This window comes from Phasianus colchicus, chromosome 17 (genome assembly GCF_987193195.1).
Source record: "Phasianus colchicus chromosome 17, bPhaCol1.hap1.1, whole genome shotgun sequence".
In the NCBI taxonomy this organism is placed as follows: domain Eukaryota; kingdom Metazoa; phylum Chordata; class Aves; order Galliformes; family Phasianidae; genus Phasianus; species Phasianus colchicus.
Window position 1 is genome coordinate 2,419,303 of NC_143452.1, and position 22,317 is coordinate 2,441,619.

The following is a 22,317-nucleotide window of genomic DNA, read 5'->3' on the forward strand; positions in this document are numbered from 1 at the left end:
GCAGAACCACAATAAAAGGGCTTAACCTATTATATCAATTAGTGGTATTACATCTCTAGACTGAGAAGAAACTCATTCTCACAGGCAGGCTAATTTCATACATGCTCTGCATTCAGGGGCTTTGGCAGTGTGGTGAATTTTAACTCGTAAATAAAAGATCTAAGGCTACCAAGGACTGATTCCATTCATACAAAGCAGCACTGGACAGAGCAATGGATTTTCATTGCTCTTGGGAGGAGAGACCCCCCCCACGTACCAACTCAAGCGGTCTCCAGCCCGGGGGAGGACATGTGCTGAGCTTTATGGTGAGAACTACTAAGAGCAAGGCCTTCTCTGCTACTCCCTTGCAGCTTCTGCAACTGCTCTCTGCATTGCTCACCCGACTTTCAAAGTAGAAAGATGGTAATTGGTGTGATGAACTCCTGAGCCTTTAAGGAGCCATCACACAGCAATTTCTTTCCTGACTCCCCCAACCCAAACACACAACATAATGACAAACACTTCCCTGCCACTGCTGATGGAAGCACCCTATGTCCCCAGGGTCAAAGTACAAATGCAATGTCCTGCCTTCTCTTCCTCTATAACAAAGGTAACAATTGCCTCCTCTGCAAAAGGTTGAAAACATTGTAAGGACAAAGTCGTGATGAGGCCCATCAATTTGGACTACATTTCCCCCTTAAGTTCCAGAACCATACAAAATCCAACAGCAATAAAGCTTTTCCAACTTTGCTGGGAAAAAAAAAAAGAAAAAAAGATTAACTGAAAACCTGAATCTGGATTCCAGTTTTCTGCGTGCCTCCTTTAACAACAAATTAACAACAGATCTACAGAAGAACACTGATACACCACAGAGGAGCCCAACGAGGGCAAGTTACCTGCCAGTGGATTGCTATCAGGGACTGCTTCCCCAAGAAGGGAGAAACCCCAGGCACTGCGGGCAGGCTGAGGTACCAGGTGGTGCTTCTATCACTTACCATTTCTGAGCTTCTACTTCAGAATCTTTAACAGCATGAGCAGTGCTGTGAGATTTCTTGTCTTCCAGCTAACCTCAGCGTTCCTGCTCAGACACCTTGCTGCATTTGAGATGGTCAGCTGTAACTCCTATAAAATACTAGGGCTTTACAACACATTTTGTTAGCACATAGCACAATGGATGTCATTTCTATGACAAAAAGTGATAAAGCCAAGGCTCTGATCTTGTCTGTCCTTAAACCTGTTGCTTCTGTTATGAACCCAGCTTTCACTTCTCCTTAGCGTGGATTTTGATGATGTCTCCCAGGAGATTATTGGAATGAATGAACAGAAACAGGAGTCCTTTGGCTACTTTGCCCAGCTAAGACTTAAGTTTTATGCAAGCAAATTAAAGCCAGATCACCAACATTCAACTAGCTCTGAAGATTGCTTAAACATCATAAGGAACTGATGACAGTAGTCACAGATGAAAATTAATCAAGATATTTAATACAGTGCAATCCATAGTAGTTTCTTAATTAAAATAATTGTGTGCATGTATCTGAATGGGTTATCAATTATCACAAAAAGCAATAAACATTGTAGTGCTATGTAGAAAAATGTACAACTGAAATTTAAATCTTCCCTACTTCCAAGATAGCATTTGTCAATTGCAGATCATTATCACCAATTAAAATGGGAATAGAGACTACGTTGTTGCAGTGACAGACACAAGGCTGGCCACACATCAGTCAAGGGATATAAATATAACTTGCAAAGAACTAAAAACCTAAAGTATTCCTGCACCTAAACACAATAAGAAGCCGATGGTGGCTTTACCACTTTTCCTTTTTTTTTTTTTTAAATGCCTTACAAGACTTCTAAACACACTTAAACTGACTTAAAATTACAGAGTGCTTTTCAGCTCATTTCAATTCAATACGCCCAAACGTTTGAAGATGAAGATCCAGCAGTGGCATTAGCACAGTCCAAAAAGCTGAATGTTTAATTTTGCAAATACCTTTTTACAGAAATTCAATCGTACAAACTGCAGGCAATTCCCTCTGCTCCCCTCTCTTTCCTTTGTGCAGACCACGCTATGCAGAAAACAGCAACGCAGTTCCCACTGCTTCAGGTTAAAATTAAAGATAAAGACATTTTACTTATGCTTTCTCCTCAACACAATATATTTGCACCCAGAACAGGTAATCAAAGTCTTTTTCCAGCCAATTACTGCTGTGGTTACATGTTTCCTGCCCAAGCTTCCAGCTCTTTCATGTCATCATCCTCTTCTTCCTCTTTCTTCTTGGCTGCAAAATATTAAAAGATCAATGAGTTACAAATGGGAATCTTGGCAGAACCCTGCAACCACTCAAGGAGAGCAGCCTCCATGCCATCAACCTAACCAGTAAGGGAGACACCAAATGCTAGTTGAGGATGTGTGAAATGTTACACCAGGCCTTCTTCAACTGAACCAAAGGTACCTTCTGAAAATCCATCATGGACTAAACTTTCTGAAGACACCACTTAAAATGAGGAAAATTAATAGGAAAAATGCAAACACAAATGAAGGTACACCAGTGGTATCTGCTGTTTGCCATAAGCACCACACCATACAGCAGGACACCCTGAGCCTTCAGTGTGAGTCCCTCCCTGCAGGATACAGTTTCTTACAGCAGCTTTTCTCCAGTATCACAGTCTCACAAATAAATTCCTTACTGCATCAGTAAGTCCTCAAACTGCAAGAATACACAGAGGGTTTTGGTACAGCTGAGTACAGAACTTGGAGACTTCCAACTCTTGTGTTGTTATGCTCTTTCAGGTGCTGAGGAGCTAACAAGCCAGGTGCTGCATCCCCTCTCTTGCCATGATCACATGTGCAGATGTGAAGCAGCAGCCTGCACATGTTGCCCTGCAGTTTGCTCCAGGGGAGCAAACAAGGCTGTTTGTTCTAATACAGTTAAGTCCAATTTCTGGAAGGAAGACCATTAACTAAGCAAAACATTTTAACCCAGAAATTGCTACAGCAACTTCTTTGGAAAAAAAAAAGGGGAAGGGAAAGGGGAAAAGTTCTTCCTCAGACAGTATTCTAGCTTCAAAATTGTCCTGTTTCTAAAAGGGAAAAAAAGAGTCGAATAATTCATGCTCCGAACAGCTTGTGTCATTTTAATGACACATTCATGTAAAAGGGAATGGAGTTAGCTTTAAGTCAAACTCAAAACCTACTGCTTGTACAAGTTTGGAATTCCTTTTTCTAAATTAAGCTTATCCAGTCTCAGCTAAACAGAAACAGCTTTTGCCTGAATTCCTCCAGACATCAGTACAGCTGGCAGGCAACAAAAACCCTTCTCATTTAGACTGATTACTTCAAAATCCAGGCAGCTCCTGAGAACTGAAAAGGCAAGAAAGTTCATGATCACTTCCCACCCAATGAATAAAAAGGAGGTAATGGAGTCATGCACCTGAGCTGTCAGGTAAAGCAGTCCCACTGAAATCTGCCCAGTAACAACTCGAAGTACTTTTAATCCTAATACAATGCAAAAGGTATCTTTAGTTTCAGGTTGGTACGTTAACAAACTTCATGAAAACAGCTACACAGTAAAAAGACAATGCCCAGATTTATCTAAAAACTATTTCTCCTGCTGTTGAATCTGAATTTGGATTAAGGCACTGATTCAAGATACTTTCAAGCAACTCGCTGCTCTCTCATCAACACTTGTTAGCCACTCTGCCTTGCAAAACAGAACCAATGCAATATCAGTTACATCTAAAAAACAAACAGCACACAAGAAGAAAACTTCACAACAAGCCACCTGAAGCAGAACCTTGTTGTTTGGCATCGTATGTTGCTTCCCAGGCCTTCAATTATTCCAGAAGCAAGATAATTACAGATACACTGACAAGCAGTTGGGAATATTCTCACCCTCTAGCTGTTTGGACCTCTTTTTCCTCTAAGAAAGCACACAAAACAGAGCTACAAAGTCTACAACTTCCTTGGAATACCTTATGGCAAATTTAGCAAAACAGATAGCAAAACTTCACATCCTGTTAATGCATGTCAAAAGTATTCCAAATCAACTATATTTCATGAGGTATCACTTCTAGTTCACAGAAGCAATTAGTGCTGCTTGAAAAGCAGCTCTAAACTGTCTGTGTAAATGCTAACACTTCTTGGCCACTCTTCATGTTACATCACTATACTAGTTTTTGCTAGATACAGGTGCTGTAAAACTGGCATGACTACAAGTCTGCTACTGCCTGGCTTGAGTACGTACAAACCACAGGCAAAGAAGAAAAGAGTGGACTCCAAACAAGACTGAGTATAAACAGATTAGGTCCTTCTAAGAGCCAGAAGAACTGGTATCAAATTTAAATAAAGCATTACCAAGGAAGTATGGTTCAGTGTGGGTATCTAAACCAGCCTGGAACTAATTCCAAGAGCTAACGAGCTCCCAGCTCAACTCCCTGTCTTTTATACCCATTGGCTGCTGGTCAGGATTACTTCCCTGCTGCATCAGCAGCAACCAGTGGAGGTTGCTGCTAACTTCTTTCTTCCACACCTCCACTCTACCTTGAGCATCATTCCCACCAAAGTTAAACTGTAAGTGCTACAACAGACAATAATTGTTCCTGTGATAGTTATTAGCTTTCACAGTTCTTATCAAAGGCAGGTTACTTCCTTGGATAAATGGCACTAGATATAACTTAGAACTCATGAGGCCATTTCATGTGACATGTCTGCGCTGCCTGCAGCTAGGATTCTCTAATCAGGGGAACTGGAAGTTAATTGAGGGTGCACTGTAAGAACCCCAGGTGTTTCTGATCAACACTTACCTGGCTTTGATGGTATTGATATTGAGGGCACATTTGGTAGTGGTACTGTTTCGGGACCACTTATTTCCAGCAAGTTTTTGTCTAATTCTTCTTGTTCTAGTTCCTCTAGTTCTGCCATGAGTTCATCCTAGTTTTATAAAGGGATAAGAAAAAATAAGAACAAACTTTTAGATCACATTTACTATCAAGCAGATTTAGCCAGCCATATTATTGCAGAATAGCCTAAATGCAAAGGATCAGTGCAAACTGAGGAGATAAAGAGCCTGAATCTTCATGTGAATTCCCATATTCCTCTCTTGGAGGAGACTGCAAAGATATGTAAGTCCAAATATTACCAGATCAGGTCATCCAGACCATCCTCAGCATAAAGTCAGGTTCACAGTTGTTGTATGCACTGGCAGAAATAGCAAGCTACAAATTCCAGGAGAGATTTACTATCTTACTGCTATTCCTAGAAACACGTAACACATAGATCTTAAAAGAAATATTTTTATTTAAACAGATGAAAAATTCAAAGCATACCTCATCAAACTCTTCCCCAAATCCTACTGGCTTCGAGATGGCTGTTGAGATCTCATCTGCCAGCTCTTGCTGTTCCGCAATGTCCTGCATTAATTCATCAACTTTATCAATATCCCTATAAAACAAAGGAAAGAGGAGGTCAATCAGGCACTTTCCCAAGCAGAGCTTAAGACTGTATTTTCTTTCTTTCTTTCCTTTTTTTTTTCTTTTTTAATAATGCCACACTATGGTGACATTTTACAAGGTTATTTCTAAAAAACCTACTTTGTATGCACATCTAAGTTTTATCCCTCTGTACCTCAATCCCTAGTCTCAATAAAGTTATGCATAATTTCTTGTTTCACTTCCCAAAAGCTTAGCTCACAGCAGTTACACACAGAGAGCTCATCTGGAAAGGTTCTGGTTTGTATTTTTGATATTAATAATCATTTGCTCTGTTCCCTGTTCCAGCATTATTACATTACGCCTACAATATTTGCTTTTGGAAGAAGTACAACATTCCCATAATGCTTTAATTATTGCTACATACACAAACTCCACAGCAAAGAAAGAATTTTAACCCTCCCCTTGAGGCTGGAAACTTGCTGTTTGCAGGCAGATCCATATGTGGTATGCCCTCCTATCTGCTTTAGACCCCACTGGTGGCAACCTTCTGCTGGGCAAAGACTGTCTGTGTGCCATGAGTGGCTTCACATTGTGTGAAACAATGCCAAATTGAGGAAGCATTCATCCTTCATATCTTGGCAAATATCCACATATACCTCATGTTTTATTTGTATTTAAGCTATAGACTTTTGAAAAGAAGATTTTACTACACTGGCTCTATTACTTGTTATAAAATATGTGATATTTAGCTTATCAAACAAACATCAAACTAAGGGTCCTACGGAAAGAGACAGAGGGGAACAACTTACATGTTGTCATGAGCAGCTTTCATAGCTTTAGCAGCAAAGCCCATATTCTTAAGCACTTCAGTGTTGGTGTTGGCATTCTCCAGGGCTTCCCTCTGAAATTCAATTGTGGACAACGTGCCATCTATCTGTGCAAGCTGCTTCTCATACCTCTTCTTACGCTTTAGGGCCTGAAGAGCAGCTGAGCAAAGGAAAGAAAAGTAGGATTTGTGAGATTTGTGATGAAGCCAGCCACTGTTTTTTAATCAAATGCCACTCAGTACACAGCAATATTCAGCACACTGCATTGTTTGTCTTATGGTTGCCTACTTGCTTAAAGGTGGCCAAGTAAGCACTGACCATCTGCAGCTGGCAGCTCAGCCAGCTGTAACAAGCCACAGCACAGAGACCTGGCTGCTGCAAACAGCACACTTCAATACACAAGCTGATGCACTCAGAAACATTTTTGTTCCCCCCAATACATCCCAGTATGGTTGCTGGTGCAGTGACTGTCAGTTGAGGTTATGGTGCTGCCGTGCAGCTGCTGGCAGCAGAAACTAAGTCAAACAGGAAGCGAGAAAAGCTCTTTGTTTTGCTGCTGGATGCTGTCATGTATGCATATGTAAACAAACACTGTGCACGTTTCATGTTACTCTTGCTACAGGATACTGCCCACACTGCAGCCTGGTGCACGCTCCCTTCTGAAACATAGTGCACGCAAGCTGGATTTACCAGTAATCCCGCCTGTAAGTAGGGAAAGGTTCAGTAGGAGCAGCACTGTATGGGCAAAGCGTTACCAAGCATGAAGCATCACTGTCTGATGAGCAACAACCAAGTGCAACATTAAGTGAAGCATACAACTACAACTTCCTCCACGGCACTTCTGCTTCTGACACAGACAGACTTCTTGTCCACTGTGTGATGGACTTAGCCACATAATATGTTCATCTTGTTTAAATGCTCAACTTACAGGCACGGAATCACAGAGTTGGATGGGACCCACAGGGATCACTAAGTTCCAACTTCCAGATCCACACAGCAGCACCCCAACCCAAACCCTCTGGCTGAGGTTGGTGTCCCAGCACTCCCCAAGCTCCAGCAGCTCAGGCTGTGCCCGCTGCCCTGCAGCCTGTGCCATGCCCACCGCCCTCTGGGCACAGCCTTTCCCTGACACAACTCCATGCCCTCAGGCCCTGTCGCTGTCACAAAGAGCTTCACAGAGAAATGGAGCTGCTGAGCACCATTTCCCCGGGTCTCCACACAGACCAGTGCCATGCACAAGGAGTGGTGAAGCTTCATATCTTCACAGTGCCCTTCCAAATCCCTCCCTGTTGTGATTCCCTAGCAGATTTTGGAGGACTGGGGCAGCAAGGAGGAGGAAATCCTGCCAGCAGACAGCTCCCCTGTATCCTCTTCTATAGCAACAACAGCTGTGACACAGTGAGCATCTCTCTGCAACAGCAGCAAAATACCTCAGCTCCTGAAAGAGGATTAAGTCTGCAGACAAAGCTGACAGACACCTCATGTATTGTCAGATGCCATCTTGAGAAGCCCTCAAGATAACACCCCAGAGTCATGAAGAAGAACACATCCCTCCAGTCCTCTAAGCAGCCATGAATACGCTCTGATTAATTTCTAATTCCTCCAATGTACTGGAATAGCAACACTGAACAGAGCCACTTTGTGCAGCCATGGCTGAAGTTGCCAAGCATCCTGCGAGGCCCAAGGGCTGATTTAGCAGATGTGACCAGAAGGACAAACAAAGGTCCCCCAACTTCTCCAGCACAAGCCCAATGCCAAACCTAAGACACTTCAGTGCCCCCCACCTCAATGGAGTAAATCCCCCTCTATTCTGGGGCCAACCTCACAGCCCCAGCAGCTTTCATTTGGCACAAGCAGGAACAGGACTTAATTTTCATGTCACACAAAGGCCAGCATTTGTTCTCCAGAATGAGACACAACACAGATATCATGTGGAACATTCCAGCTTGATGCCAAGCACAGAAAGAAAAGCAGTGATGAATTTCTGGTACATTTGGTCTGGTTAGCTTAGCACTCATTGTTTAATTAATGATAGGTAAAGTTATCTTATAAAGAAAAAGCTGTCAGTATCGTTTATATACTGGCAGATGCTGAGAAGCACCAAACAGAATTCACAGAATCGCTCAGGTTGGAAAAGACTTTGGAGATCATCGAGTCCAACCACAACCTAACCATACTAGTGATGAAACATTCTTTATTGAGCATTTTATGCATCATGGAGAATTACAGCAGAATCAGAGACCTTACAACCATTACACAAACCCAAGTACAATTTCTGTACAGCTCCCCACTGTAACTTTTTCTAAAAACAGGGAAACATCTACATTTCCTTCTTGTGTACTTTTAGAGCAAGCAGCCCTGGTAACAGTGCAAGCATCACTGTGTAAGAGCATGTGTGATCAGGAGTGGCCAAGAAGTGTCAGCAGACACTTCTGCTTCCCTTTCTGCTGTCAGGGCAATGCAAGGATAAAGCTTCCAGGACCGGGGTGCCCACCTGCACCCAGCTGAGCACGAGATGAGGGCATGCACAATGCTTCTGTGCCTGGGCACGTTGGGATGGATATCCAGGGCAGAGCAATGAGCATCAAAGTAATACATGGGCTTCTGCAATGAAGAAAACCTTTCAGAACAGACTGATGTTTCCTGCAACTAAAAAGCACCAAAACAGACAACAAAGCACTTAGTGGCTCAATTGAGACTATCACAATTCCCTGCAATCTATTGCCATCTGTGTCCCCTTGCTTTATCATCTCAATGTAAAGTTTGTATCTGAAGCAAGAAGATCTTATTAAGCTGATTATTATTATTTTTAAAGTTAACTTAAATCACATTTGTTTCCAAGCTTGTCACAGTTCAGTTGGTTCCCAATTCCCTCCTAGGGCTGATTTCTCCATTCTCAGGTTTCAGGAAGAACACATCACTCCCAACACCACCAGCACAGAGTTCTGAAGCAAATTCCAGAGCAAGGGCACCCCTGGGGCCAGCAGGAGAGCTGTACAGCCTTACAAAACAGACCATGCACGGGGGACAACCTCCAAACTCTACTGGAAACACACCAGGAACAGCCTTCACCACTGCAAACATACTCATTGCTGTCACACTTCACAGGGCAGTGGTACCTGGTGGGAGTGCAGATCTCAGGGCACAGTTCTGAGCTAGAACTGCTTCCCCTCTGCTCTTCTATTTAAGCTTTGATTTCTGAAGACAGATGAGTGGTTCTGCTGCCTTCACCTTGCAAAGCAGTCTTTACCATCTGCATAAATACCCACTGAATTCCTTCATACTGTCCAAGTTACACATTTTTATTACATTTTCAATGAAGTCAAAGCAATGAAAGCTTATTCTGAAAGAAACTGCATTAAATCTTTTCTATCTACAAAATCAATTTCCAGAACTTGAAATAAATCTGAAGGAGAGGCAGTTGGCCACTGATGCATCTTCCAGCATTGTAGTATTTCACACACTGGCAAGGAACCGGTGTGCCTCTGAAGTCCAAGTGTAATACAGCCCATCTCTGTTCTTCCTGAGGACAGCTATTGTGTTTAGCAGTCATGGAACAGGATGGCTCTGGGCTGGCACCTTTAATTAAACCTTTACTACTTCCAAGGTAGCAGTGACATCAGCAGGCGCTGTAATTTCACACCCATAATGGCCATGGAACTGCTTCTGCAGGACCCACCACCATTTATTCTGCTCTGAGCATTGCCCCCAGGCAGACTCATTGCACTCCCACCCTCAGCCTGCTGCCAGACACCTTGGCAGGAGCTGACCTGCATTTGCCATGCATGCCAATTTCCTTACCTTAGAATAAAACAAAACAAACAAAAAAGCTGTGTAAGGTTACAGGATCACTGGAGCAGCATCTTACAGCAGTTTCTGTGAAGTGCCTGATACATTCAGAAAGAAATAAGGACCAAAAGTCATTCCCCTCACTTTGTGTGCTGTGTATTTCTTAGGAGAATACATGCCTTTGCACCGAGTAAGGGTTAGCACTGCTAACCTAAAAACAGCAAGGCTTTGGGTGCGTTAACTTGTTCTTGAATTATTCCTCTTTGTATAGAAAAACAGCAGTACTTCTTCAGCTGCTCTAGAAGGGGAGAGATTTTGCTCGTCTTTTTATTCTCTTTAACTCAAACCTCTTGCAGGTTGTACATGAGGAAGAGACAGCAACTGCTGACCCACAACCAACAGATCACCCTCTCCACCTGCTAAATAGATGAGCTGAGCTGATGAGAGAAGCAAAGCCAGGCAGTAGACTTTGAATTCACTGTTTAAAAAAAACAGAAGATCAATGCTTAAGATAATCTTCACTTAATGAATCAAAGCAAGCCCCAGCATAGCAAAAATATTCAATCATCCCATGAAAGGTAGCTGTGGATGGGACATCAGACCCAACCTGCACCGATGAGGATCGAAGTGATCAGAGTACTATCCAGCCAGACTGGCTGCTTGCATTACTTCAACCTAGAAACATGTCCAAAAGTAAGTTTAATATTACAGCCTTCTTAGAAACTCAGACTTCTTGACATATTAAAAGGCATTTCTCCCTTCATTTTTACAGCCCTAGAATATTAGTTTGTGTACAGCTGATAAGCAGGAACCAGTGTCACAATGTTCAGCCACATCTCCCCCTGAGTAATGAATGTTCTCAAGTGAGAAGGGGAAATGCCCATGTTCCAGCTGCCTCACCCAGACTTACTGCCTGACAAAACACCACAGTCTGCCAAATAGTTTCGCTTTCTTTTCTAAAATTGCAGTCAGTCTGGAAGACTTTTATGCAATTGTTAAAGATATTTCAACCTGGACATAAACAACTGTTAACAGAGCTGTCATAAGTCTAAAATCTGTCCCAAAATATATATGTATGCAGCACTTTAGTGCAAGAAAACGCCCATAGTGACCAGAAGGTAGCAAGAGAATAAAGATACAATTTCTGCCACGTTGTACTGCATTCAGTGAGAAACATCTGACTGAATGTGTCAGTGATTTCATTAAACACCACCAGCCCTGCTGCAAGTTAGTACTGCTGGTTCATGCATTGGACAAGCAGTCAAAAGGATATTTATGCCCTTGGCAATCCTATTGAACTAATGCTTTTAAATAGCAAGAGTAGGAAAGCATAGATTGATATATAGAAAAAACAAAGAACTCAAGACACTTTTCCACCTACTTGCAACCACAGGCTGTGCTAGGAAAAACAAGCCTGTGTTTGGGGAAGGCAGGCAGACTGGTTCCTCCAGCAGGGGGAAAGCATTTGGGAGCTGTGCTGAAATTAAGCCATGCTTTCACAGAGGCAGCTGTGAGCCCAGGAACACCTCTCACACATGGGTCACCATCCCACACATTGCACTGCACACCTGACTGGGAACAAGAGATACATCATTAATTTTGCTGCTTCTGAAAATGTGATTCCACCTTCCTGGCACCTGCCTCAGCAGAAAACCTAATCACCACCCTTGCTGTCCTTGAAATTGGATAAACTAGAGGCACCGCTAAGCATAAGAAGCAATTTGTTCCTTGCTTGCCATAGCTTTGCAGCTGTTGAGAACAAGCAGACTGCCTGCAGTATCCCCAGAGAACTCCAAGAAGCAAAACCCCCAGTGCTACAGACAGAAAGGCAGGTATAAATCCAATAGAGACAGATCCTGCCAAAGTCTTACAGTTCTTCCCTACCTGCAAGTTTAACCTTGAATAAATACACCTGTGCTGAAGTTTGCTAGCCCAGAAAGCTACTGCCTAGCTGAATGCTCTTGTTGGTTCAAATCTAACCCAGCAGCATGGCACCAGATGCACCTGAGTCTGCAAACCTTCTGCATGTACCCAGGGAGGGCTCAGACCAGCCTGGCTGACAGAGTCAGAAGCCTCCAGCTTAGAATCCTCTGAGCAGGGACCAGAGGTCAGATCTTTCCCAAACATTTCCAAAACCTTTTGGGGTATTTCCAGAACTGCTGCTCCAGGTGTTACAGCTGGAATGCATCCTCACCTTGCACACTTCTGCCTGGGGATTGTGTCTTGGTGCTTTCCTAAGCTCCACAGGGTTTGCTCAGTATCCAGTAAGATTTCTCTACAAGAGAAGAAACATGAAGGCTTTGGGCAATGCTGCCAAGCAGACATTGCACAAGGGACTGCAGAGGAAGAAACAAGCACGCCCAGTGAGCCAGTACACAAGGCTATTGCTAAGTGGCTGCCCATTCATTCCTGAGCTGCCTTCTTAGCTGAGGTGACTACACAGCACCAAGGGTCAGAGCTCCAAGAAGACAGCCAGGACTTTAAGCTCTGTGGTGAGATAGTGGTTGGGAGAAGGAAGCAGTGAAGCGTGGATAAATATAAATTCATACTGCGTCCATGGCTAACAGAGGGCAAAGCAGCATGATTGCTTTTCCTCTGAAGGCCACCCCCTGAGACCTGTGATGTCTGGCAGATATACCCAGGCCTAAAAGTCACTTTATACTGGAAGTCTGTAGCCATTATCACATATTAGTCCCTGGTAATGGGGTAAACATCTCCCACAGAGTTCACAGAGCTGCCAGCAGCCTCCATCCCTCTTTTTGCAGGAGCATTTTACCCAAGCAGCACCAGGAGCTCAGCCTTTTCTCCCCACTCATCCTTCTGTGCCTGTCTGCTAAGCATTTAACAGAGCTCCCAAACCCTCTCCTCAAAAGGCAGGCAGCTTTTTTCAGCTTTTTCCAGCTCAGAGATTAAGCGCCTGTTTAAAACTACTTGAATAAAGTATCTAAATCCAGGCAGAGAATGAAAGGTTTCCGTCCTCTCTGTATTTAAAACAACAAGATTACAACCTCCTTCTGAAGAAAATACTGCAAGAACATTCAGTCCACTCTGCTGGAGATTAAACCAAACGATAAGGACTCCTGCTTTACAAATCTACAACTAAGCAAGGGGGGGAAAAAAAAACAACAAAGGAAAAAGCATCTGTGTGTAACAGCAATGCATGCTCTGAGCTGTGTGATTCCCACACAACGCAGCCATCAGCACTGCTCTGTGCCACCAGCAGTGCTCACAGCCCTCTGCCATCAGCACACACCTGGCTGCATGGCACTGCTGTCCCCATGTCCCAGCAGCTCCACACCGTGCCGGACCTCCACCACACTTCCTTATTGCCTGTGAGTCACCAGTGTTGAGAGTGCATTTCCAAAGGTCAGAACCCACGATTGCAGTGTCACATGTTCCTGAGACAGTGCCTAACATGCTCAGGTTTGGCATTACAAACATACAGACCACACTCTGGAGCCCAGACCTGGCAGCGAGTTGCCTCCTCCTCTCTGCAGCAAACAAAACTGCCTTGCTCCTTGAATGCTACGACAACACTCCTCTGGTCAACAACCCACACTAAGATAAGCTCCAGGACAGTTATGTCTTCTTTCCCCCTAATGCCTCTGGAGTAAGTTATTCTCCCCCACTCTTTCAACCTGCCCCACAAATGCTGCTGTTAATAACCTGCATCTTTTTCACGTCCCAATTTGATATTTATACACACTCAAAGAAGAGATTATTCAAAGTTCAACAAACATCGAAGGCTTTGGGATGAAATAAAGCACGCTTTCTGAAGGGCCCTTTGGGATTCTCACAGCCTACCAACATCTCCATAGCTTTTCTTTTTCATTCTGCACTTGCTGAAGGATGCTTTTTAGAAGGAATTCCAGGGAGAAACCCATTCTCCTCCTCGGAATCCCTCTGCCAAAAAATGCATCAGGGAGAGGAGTAGTTTTACCTTTTTCAGCTCATCAGGGTAATGGAGCACTGCAGCAGGCTGCCCAGAGAGGCTGGGGAGTCTCTGTCCATGGAGATATTCAAGACCCTGTGAGACCTGTTGTAGGGGAACTGCTTTAGCAGGGGTTGGACTCGATGCTCTCTTGAGGTCCCTTCCAACCCATGTGGTTCTGTGACTCCGTGAACAGAAGCTCTTCTTGAGCATCTCAGAACCTCCTTAACATCTAGGAATGATCTTCTCTGACAGGAAAAAAATAATCTCTATGTTTAAACAATATTTCTGCAAATGAGACACAAAACTCAGGAGATGCTGTCCCTAAGCAGCCCACTTTGAGACCTGCTCTTCCTGGAAAATGAAGCATGTTACCAACTGGGCAATCTCATTCATTTCCCAGCTTTGTGCAGTTGTTATTACAGTGCTGCCAGATTTTACTGAGCCTGTCATAATATGTGGCATTCCTGTTAGCATCTCATCTGGTGAAGTTATGCTGTTTTGAAATGTGAAAACTTTCTTTTTTTCCCCCCATGAGAAATCAGATTCCATTCCAGCTAATATGGCTGAAAGAGGATAAAGTTAAAAACTACAAGCCTTTGGAAACCCCAAAACTATAAAGTAAGCAAGCTGAACCATACTTTCTACAATGCCCTGTACTTCTTGACTCAGCCTGTAAACATTTAACTGGCAGTATTGCAGTACACCTCTGGAGGCCACAACTTAATTACATTCTGAAGACAAAGCAGTGATCAGCTCCAGAAGCCAGGGTTAGCAACACAGATTGTTACTGCAGCCCTCCCAGCTCATGGAGTCACAGGACAGACTGAGTTGCAGGGACCTTTAAGCACACCCAGTCCAACAGGTGAGGCTGCCCAAAGCTCCCATCCAACCTGGCCTTGGGCACCTCCGTGGACGGGGCACCTCCAGCATCACAGAACTGTGTGAGAAGGGTGCACTCAATCCCACTGTCAATTAGAGCACTGGGCCCAGGACCGACCCCTCAGGGACTCTACTTGTCACTGATCTCCGTGCAGACATGAAGCCATTGACCACCACTCTCTGGCTACAACCAGTTCCTTATCCATCTAACAGCGCACCCATCAAATCCAGGTATTTCCAACATGGAAAGAAGGATGTTGTATGGTATTGTGTCAAAGGCCTTACTGAAATCCGAACAGATGACTTCAAATCCAAACAGATGGCCCTCATCCACTGACACAGTTATGCCATCATAAAAAGCAATAAGACTGGTCAGGCAGGACTATGGCTGCAGCCATGCTCCTTCACTCCCATGTACATTAACACAGCTTCCAGGAGGGTCTGCTCCATGATCCTCCCCAGCACAGAGCTGAGGCTGACAGGTCACTGAGTTCCCTGGGTAAACCTTTTTACCCTTCTTAAAAATGGGTACAACATCACCTTTTTTTCCCCGATCACTGGGGACTTCACCTGACTGCCAGGACTTTTCAAATATCATCAAGAGTGGCTTTGGCTACATCAGCCAATTCCCTCATGACTCTGGGATGCATCTCATCAGAACACAGACTTATGGATGATCAGGTTCCTCAGGCAGTCACAAACCCAATCTTCACTTACAGTGGGAGAGGCACTGCTTCCTCAGCTCCTACCTTCCAAGCCACCCACCTGAGGGCTGTGGGTAGAGCAGTCTCTAGTAAAGACTGAGGCAAAAAAAAAATGTTTAAGTACCCCAGCCTTCTCCTTGTCCATTGTTAGTAGCCTGCCTGTACTGCTCACTGGAGGTAGGAGGGTACATCCTCCTGGACTTTCCTGTTCTGATTGTGTACCTACAGAAGCCTTTCTCACACTTCTTTGCACCCCTTGCTAAGTCCAGTTCCAGCTGGACCTTGGCTTTCTTGACCCCATCCCTACACAACCAGCAGCATCCCCATACTTCTCCAGGTTATCTGTTTCTACTTCCACTGCCTGTTGATTTTTCTCTTGCTCTCCACCTCAACCAGCAGGTCCCAGTTCAGCCATGCCAGTCTCTCGCCTTCTTTCCTGACTTCCTACACCCGGGGATGGAGAGCTCTTGTGCTTCCCTAGAAATCTGCCAGCTCTGCTCTGCTCCCACATCCTTGAGGACAGATTCCCAGGGGATTTTGATGACTAAATCCCTCAGGAGTTGGAAGTTGGTTTTCCCAAATTATATGCCAGCAGTTTTTCCACATGCATAATGAAGAATTTCCTCCTTACAGCTAATCTAAATCTCCCCACCCTTAGTTCAAAGCCATTACTCCTTGTCCAATCCCTACATCCCCTGATAAAGGACCCTCTCCACCTTTCCTATGGCCCCTTTAGGTACTGAAAGGCCACTTTAAGGCCTTCCCAGGGCTTCTCTTCTAAACTGTGGCAATGGAGCACAGACCAGCGCAAAAACTCTCAGCATAAAGGCAGCAGCAGCAGCTGTGAAATCAGGTTCTGAGTTCAGCCCTTGTTTGCTGCACACGAGGATAAGTACATAAGTTCCAGCATGAGCAACCCTGCTTATTTGGACAACACCAATCCAAAATGCCACAGCTGACTGCCAACCAGCTGAGAGTTAAAAGGCAACAACTGTCAGTATAATTAGGCCATAGTTATGTAAGCCCCTATATAATGAGTACTGGAAAGGCTTCATTTAAATGATGAACATGCAGGAAGCCACAGCAAACTCCTCCCAACTGGATTTCCAAGTACAAGGGTGTTATGGGCAGAACTGTCATTCCCTCTGTCCCAGCCAGGCACAGAGCTCCACCAATGGTCACCTCCACCTGCCTGCTGCATTTCCCAGTGGGAGGTTAATGTGGATGCTTCACTTCCCAATAGGAAGGTCACAACGTCCCAGGTTCCTCATGTGGGATGCAGCCACATTGCTGTGAGCAGCTATGCACTCCTGAGTCGAGGCTTTACCTATCTGTAAAGCAATGCTCTGCCAGGATAGTCTGCAACAGCACTACCTTCTCACCTGCTTTCTGCTGCCCAGGGCAGCTCTCCTGCATGGGGCACCACTCAATTCTGCAGGACACGCAGCACAGTGCACACAAACCCTATAAAAGCTCATTGGGGCTGGAACTCTTCTTAATCAGGTCTAGCATGAGTGGCAAAGAGAACTACAGAACAATCTAGGCAAGCAAAAACCCTTCTCCTAACCAGCACTGGGACTACAGACTTCTGACGTGAGGCTGCCCCTCCCTTCTGTATTTTAAGTTCATGTCCTGCTCACCAATGAAGCACAGCCGTGTCCTTCACTATTACTTTATGACTGAAAGGACTGTAATTTCTCTAGAAGATGCAGTGATCCCTTTTACTTACAAGGTCCTGCTAAAGTCAAGAACACCACAGAGCCCTGTATGCTGGGAAGCATCACAGACATACCACGTGTCTTCTTATAGAGGGCTGCTGTACTCACGTCAGAGCAAGCTCCACATCCTGCAATCCAGTGCAAAACTCAGCTATCATTCCAGCAGCAGGGAGATTCCCCTGACCAGCAAGGGCTGCTGGAGGGGAACCAGCTGGAGAAGGACACACAGGCAGCTGAAGGGCTGGGAGGGCTTGGAAAGGAGACCTGAAGGAAACAAGCGTGAAGCTCAGGAACACAGCTCTGTATGCATTCTGCCAGCCAGAAACAAGCAGGCAGTCTGCTGAACAGTCTGAGGATCTAAAGGAGGTTTAAACGAAATCAGCACTTTGCACGAGCTGAGGCTACTTTTGCAACTAGGGCTGAGGCTTCATTGGGTACTGGAGTCCACCATCTAATGCAATGGGATAGAAAAAGCAATTAAAACAAGGTAGGTGGCTGCAGACATACCAGGTGCTCTCGCTGACAGAGCATGAAGCAGAAAAGGAACACAGGACGGATGTATTGCAGCCAAACACAGTTACCAAAACACACCTGGCAGAACTACAGGCTTTTCGCTTGTACTACGGCAACCTGACTCAAAAAGCCTCTGTTCAGTGAGGGTAGGTAGAATTGTGAACTAAAAGCTTCCTCTTGCTTCTAAACATCTATTTAAAAAGAGTAATTAGCACCATTTTCCAGAGCCAGGTGTTTTAGCATTCAACTCATTAATCTCAGAGCAAGACAAAGGACTCTGCCTGCACTTGGCTTCCATCAGTGCTCACCCTGGCACTGGGGCTGCAGGTAAGCACCTGGAAGGGGAGGATGCATTTTAATGCAGCCTGTGACTGAATGCAGGGGACAGTAGGCTGCAGTGTGACAAGGGCAGGATAGGATTTGCTACAGGGCTGCTGCTACCTTTATGTCAGCATCTTATGATTTCTGAAAACAAAACCAGGTTTGCATTAACTGGTTCTGGATGCAGATGTCACTAATCTTGATGAATCTTAAAAAAATCTATCTGCAAACAAGGTTTAAGTCAGGACCTTACAGACAGGATCATGAGGCTCTCCAGTCTCCGCCCATACCCAGGTCTGAGGGCACAGCTTTCTTTTCCTTGAATTCCAGACAACCACAGTATTTCAAATCACTTAAACATCTCCATAAAGGTGTCCATGCCATTATGCAGCCGTGCTTCCATTTTTTAATTCACAACCAGTTGGCCCATGGTGGGAGACCCCACAGACTGCAGTACAACACCTGCTGGCCACCAGCAGGCAGCACCATCCTCCTCCTGCCAGCCCCAGCTCCAGCACTGCTGTGGGCAAGAGCAGAAAACTAGTTTTATTTCTCTTTTAAGGATTAGTTTTTGGCTGAAGCAGCACCCAACCCAACCCACGTAGTACCCAACTAATGCCAAGATCAGCACACAGGAGCCCCAGCCCCTAGGGGCAGCCTCTGGGGACAGCACATGGAGGAAGGTGGCAAAGAGTTTGTGTTCCTGCTAATCAGGCAGCTGGGCTGCTCTACCTGGCAGCACCAAGACCTGCCAAAAGACAGAGGTGGGCAGAAAACCTGGACTTCAGCTTACACCCAGCTTGTGTATTTGCTTTACTATTTCTGGTGTGGAATGGAAAACAGGAGTGTCCTCTTTCCAGGAAAAGCCTGAATTATACAGCAGGAATTTAACTGTGCTCTTGAATCCATTTTGCACTCAGTCACCAGTGCCAAAAAAAAAAAAAAAAACTCAACAAAACAGTAATTTTTTCTTTTACTGTGATGGAAAAAAAACTTTCACATGAGTAAAAGAAAACACTGCTTAACAGAAATCAGAGCAGATAGGAAATCCATAAAACATCCATCTCCTGCATGTTAGCCTGGTATTTGCTTTCTGCTCATTCCACTGTTTCTGATAGGAACATAACAGCACTGAGTTACTCTACACCCAAGTGGGTTGAGCACAGGTTTCCCATCCTGCTGGAATGCTCACACTGAAATGTAACTAGAAGAGACAACTGATTCTGAAGCGTTACACCAAAGAGATCAGAGATCCAGACCTAACCCATTGCTTTCACTTATAGGTGCTGTTTCCCTGGCAACCCAGCTTCATGAGCTAGCCCCGTAGGTGCCAGCCACAAGGAAAGGAGTGAAACTGGAAAAGCAGTGATTAAGATAACCCTGAGCTATCCTCAAACCAATCAGAGTGCCAGAACTTCACATCCCTCAGACAGAGTCAGCAGTTTGCTTTGTTCTGGGAAGCCAGATTGCCTGACCTGACCACTGTGCTCACAGCTGTGCTTCCTGTGTTCATGCAGGACTTACTTCCAGCACAGATTTATATCTTGTAAGATACCCAAACCAAGCCGTACTACTGCTAATTCAATTCACTGCGTGAATTATGTCCTTCAGCAACAGCAAAAGTGCTGAAAAGTATCTGAAGAAAATAAGGTAAACACCCAAACTCACACAATTTCCAAAAGAACAGATTAACTGTTTACAGGAGATAAAGTACAAGCATGGCCCAACTTTCTCCCAGACAGCACAGCATTCACTACTGCCATCCCCTCGGCCCACAGAGATGAGTTGAGCACACTGGAGCTAAGCTCTGCTCTCCACAGCTTGCTGTGGAAGGGCCGAGCTGCCCAGCACTGCCTTCTCCACCTCCCAGGAGCTGCTGGATACTGTGGCCTAATGACAATTAGCAAGAGTGAAGGCAAAAACAGAGCGAAGGTTAAAACACCAATCCTGAAGCCCTTAAGGACTGGTCAGCGAGTGCTGAACTGCCACAACTATGCAGCCAGATAAAAACATTCCAATACGAAGTGAGAGCCCACCGTACCAAGGGACAGGGCAGACTGAGGGTACTCACACCAGTTAGTTACTCATTTGAGCTTCAGAATTTCCTAAGCAGCTGTCTGGCCGCACAGCCTGCATATCATAAATGCAGATGACGAGTACACACAGCAGTTCAGAAGTTGTTAAAACCTACCATGTGCTTGGTGCATGCCCAAGAACCAGAAGTAAGAGAACTTAAGAAGTTTCAGAACTGCATTTCCTAAAAGTTGACCCAATGAATTCATTAGTAAGTTAGCTTCCAATTGGTTTTGCTTAGTATATTTCAACTATATCAAAATATCTCCATTAAAAAGACAGATTTCACACACAAAACTGGCTTAACAACAAAATGACATAATTTCTGTCAGAGAGGGACAAACCTACGTAACTAAATTAAAAAAAACACAGCATCATAACTTGTCCTATTCTGTTGATGGACAACACCCTGAGCAGAACATGCTGCCCCAGCAGATACCAGCTGCCCTTCCCAGCAGCCCAAGCATGAAGTTGCCCAGAAAGCCTGTGGAAAAATAAAAAGAAGGAAAAAAATAAAGTAGAATTTACTTTCCACCAGACCACCATCCCCAGCCCTTCTCAATTTCACAGCTCCTTAATTACTCATCAGGATCCTGTTCCACTCGAGACCTCGATTCACCTGATCCAGAATCCTGCAGTCAATGGGCAGCTTGTCCTTCCCGTACCTCCAGCACAGACCAGGGCACGAGCAGAGCTGTGGGGACAGGTGACCTACAGTGCTACAGAGTGAGGATCTCGGCAAGCAATGGGACATACAGAACAACACGAGTTACATGGAATCGCTGAAAGAGGATACAGAAACTGTACATGACTACAAACAATGCATGTTTTAGTTCTTCTTTCCAGCTTGCTGCCAAACTAACACCACAAGAAACTCTGTCTTATTGCATCTGTTGCAATAAATTACAACCGAATGGAGAAACTGGCAGTGAAGTTCACAGAACTCCTCAAAAGGACCAACCCTGGGAGCAGAGGGGCTGAAGCCAGCCCTGCTCCACTGTGTCACCACCGAGAAGCCCTGGAGCTGCAGAGGAGGCCCAGCTGCCCGGCAGAACAACAGGAAGGAGCTCCAGGAAGAACCTGTTGGGTGGCCCGGCTGGAGGTTCAGCCCCGCACTGAGCCAGTCCTGCTGCATCACATCGCTGCTGCCTTCCGTCCTCCTGCTCTGACACCGCCCAGCGCCAACACCGCAACCCCAGCCAGCCTCCCGGAACGCGGTGCGTTCACCACGGCCGTGCAACAGGCGAGCAGCAGTGCGGGCAAACACACAGTGATTCAGACTCACAGAACAGAACCATTAAGGCTGGAAAAGGATCCCCAAGCCCAACCCCTCCGAACCCACCGACCCTCGCTGCCAAATCCCCACGGTTCTCAACACCTCGAGGGACGGTGGCTGCCCCACCCCGGGCAGCCGTGCCGCTGCACCACCGCCCCTTCCGATAAGTTCCCCTCACACCCAGCACGGCCGTCCCTTGCCTCAATGCAGGACGAGGCGAGGCCTCAGCACGGCTCCGCCTGGAGCCCCGCACCCCGCGCTCACCGCGCTTGTTCTTGGTGCCGTGTTTGCGTGCCGCCGCCAGCTCCTGCTCGATCTTCTTCTCCAGGAACTCCTGCTTCTTGCTCAGCATCTCCTCCGTATCCCGCAGCCGCTGGATGGCCTCCTGAGGAGACGGGCCCTTTCCTGCGCCCTTCCCGCCGGCGCCGGCCCCGAACAGCTTCCCCAGGAGCCCCGACATGGCTGCGCCGTGCCGGGCCGCGCTACGAAGCGATGGCGGCTGCGGAGCGCTTGCGGCGCTCCCCTCACTTCGTTCCCGTCGCTGCGTGCCCCTCGGGCAGCCCGGCCCTCTGTCCGCCCGCCGCTCCGAAAAGCCCCGCAACGCCCGGACCGCTCCGCCGCCACCGGCCGCTCGCTCGGGCCCGCACCCCGCCCCGGCTCTCCGCCCCACCGCGGCCGACCCCGTGACGCATACAGCTCCCGGCGCACCCCGCGGCTCAGCGCCGCTCCGCCAAGCAGCGGCCGCGCGAGAGGCACGCTGGGAAACGTAGTGCGGGGCGCGGAGCACGACGGGAAAGGCGGGGAGCGGCGGGCAGCCGGGCGGAACCCGGAAGTGGCGTCATGTGGCGAGTGACGTTGGCGCGCGGTGACG

The 22,317-nt window shown here is 46.0% G+C and overlaps 1 protein-coding gene across 1 annotated transcript; it reads right to left on the reverse strand.

Annotated features, from left to right (window-relative positions):
* Nucleotides 1-1,439: 1,439 nt before the first annotated feature.
* CHMP4B (charged multivesicular body protein 4B) lies at nucleotides 1,440-22,138 on the reverse strand. The gene is made up of 5 exons (XM_031603099.2): nucleotides 21,711-22,138; nucleotides 6,222-6,399; nucleotides 5,308-5,422; nucleotides 4,786-4,912; nucleotides 1,440-2,261 (listed from the first exon to the last, which is right to left on the reverse strand). The coding sequence occupies exons 1-5, from the start codon at nucleotides 21,904-21,906 to the stop codon at nucleotides 2,194-2,196; spliced, it is 684 nt and encodes a 227-aa protein (XP_031458959.1). The 5' UTR covers nucleotides 21,907-22,138; the 3' UTR covers nucleotides 1,440-2,193.
* Between the last annotated feature and the right edge of the window lie 179 nt (nucleotides 22,139-22,317).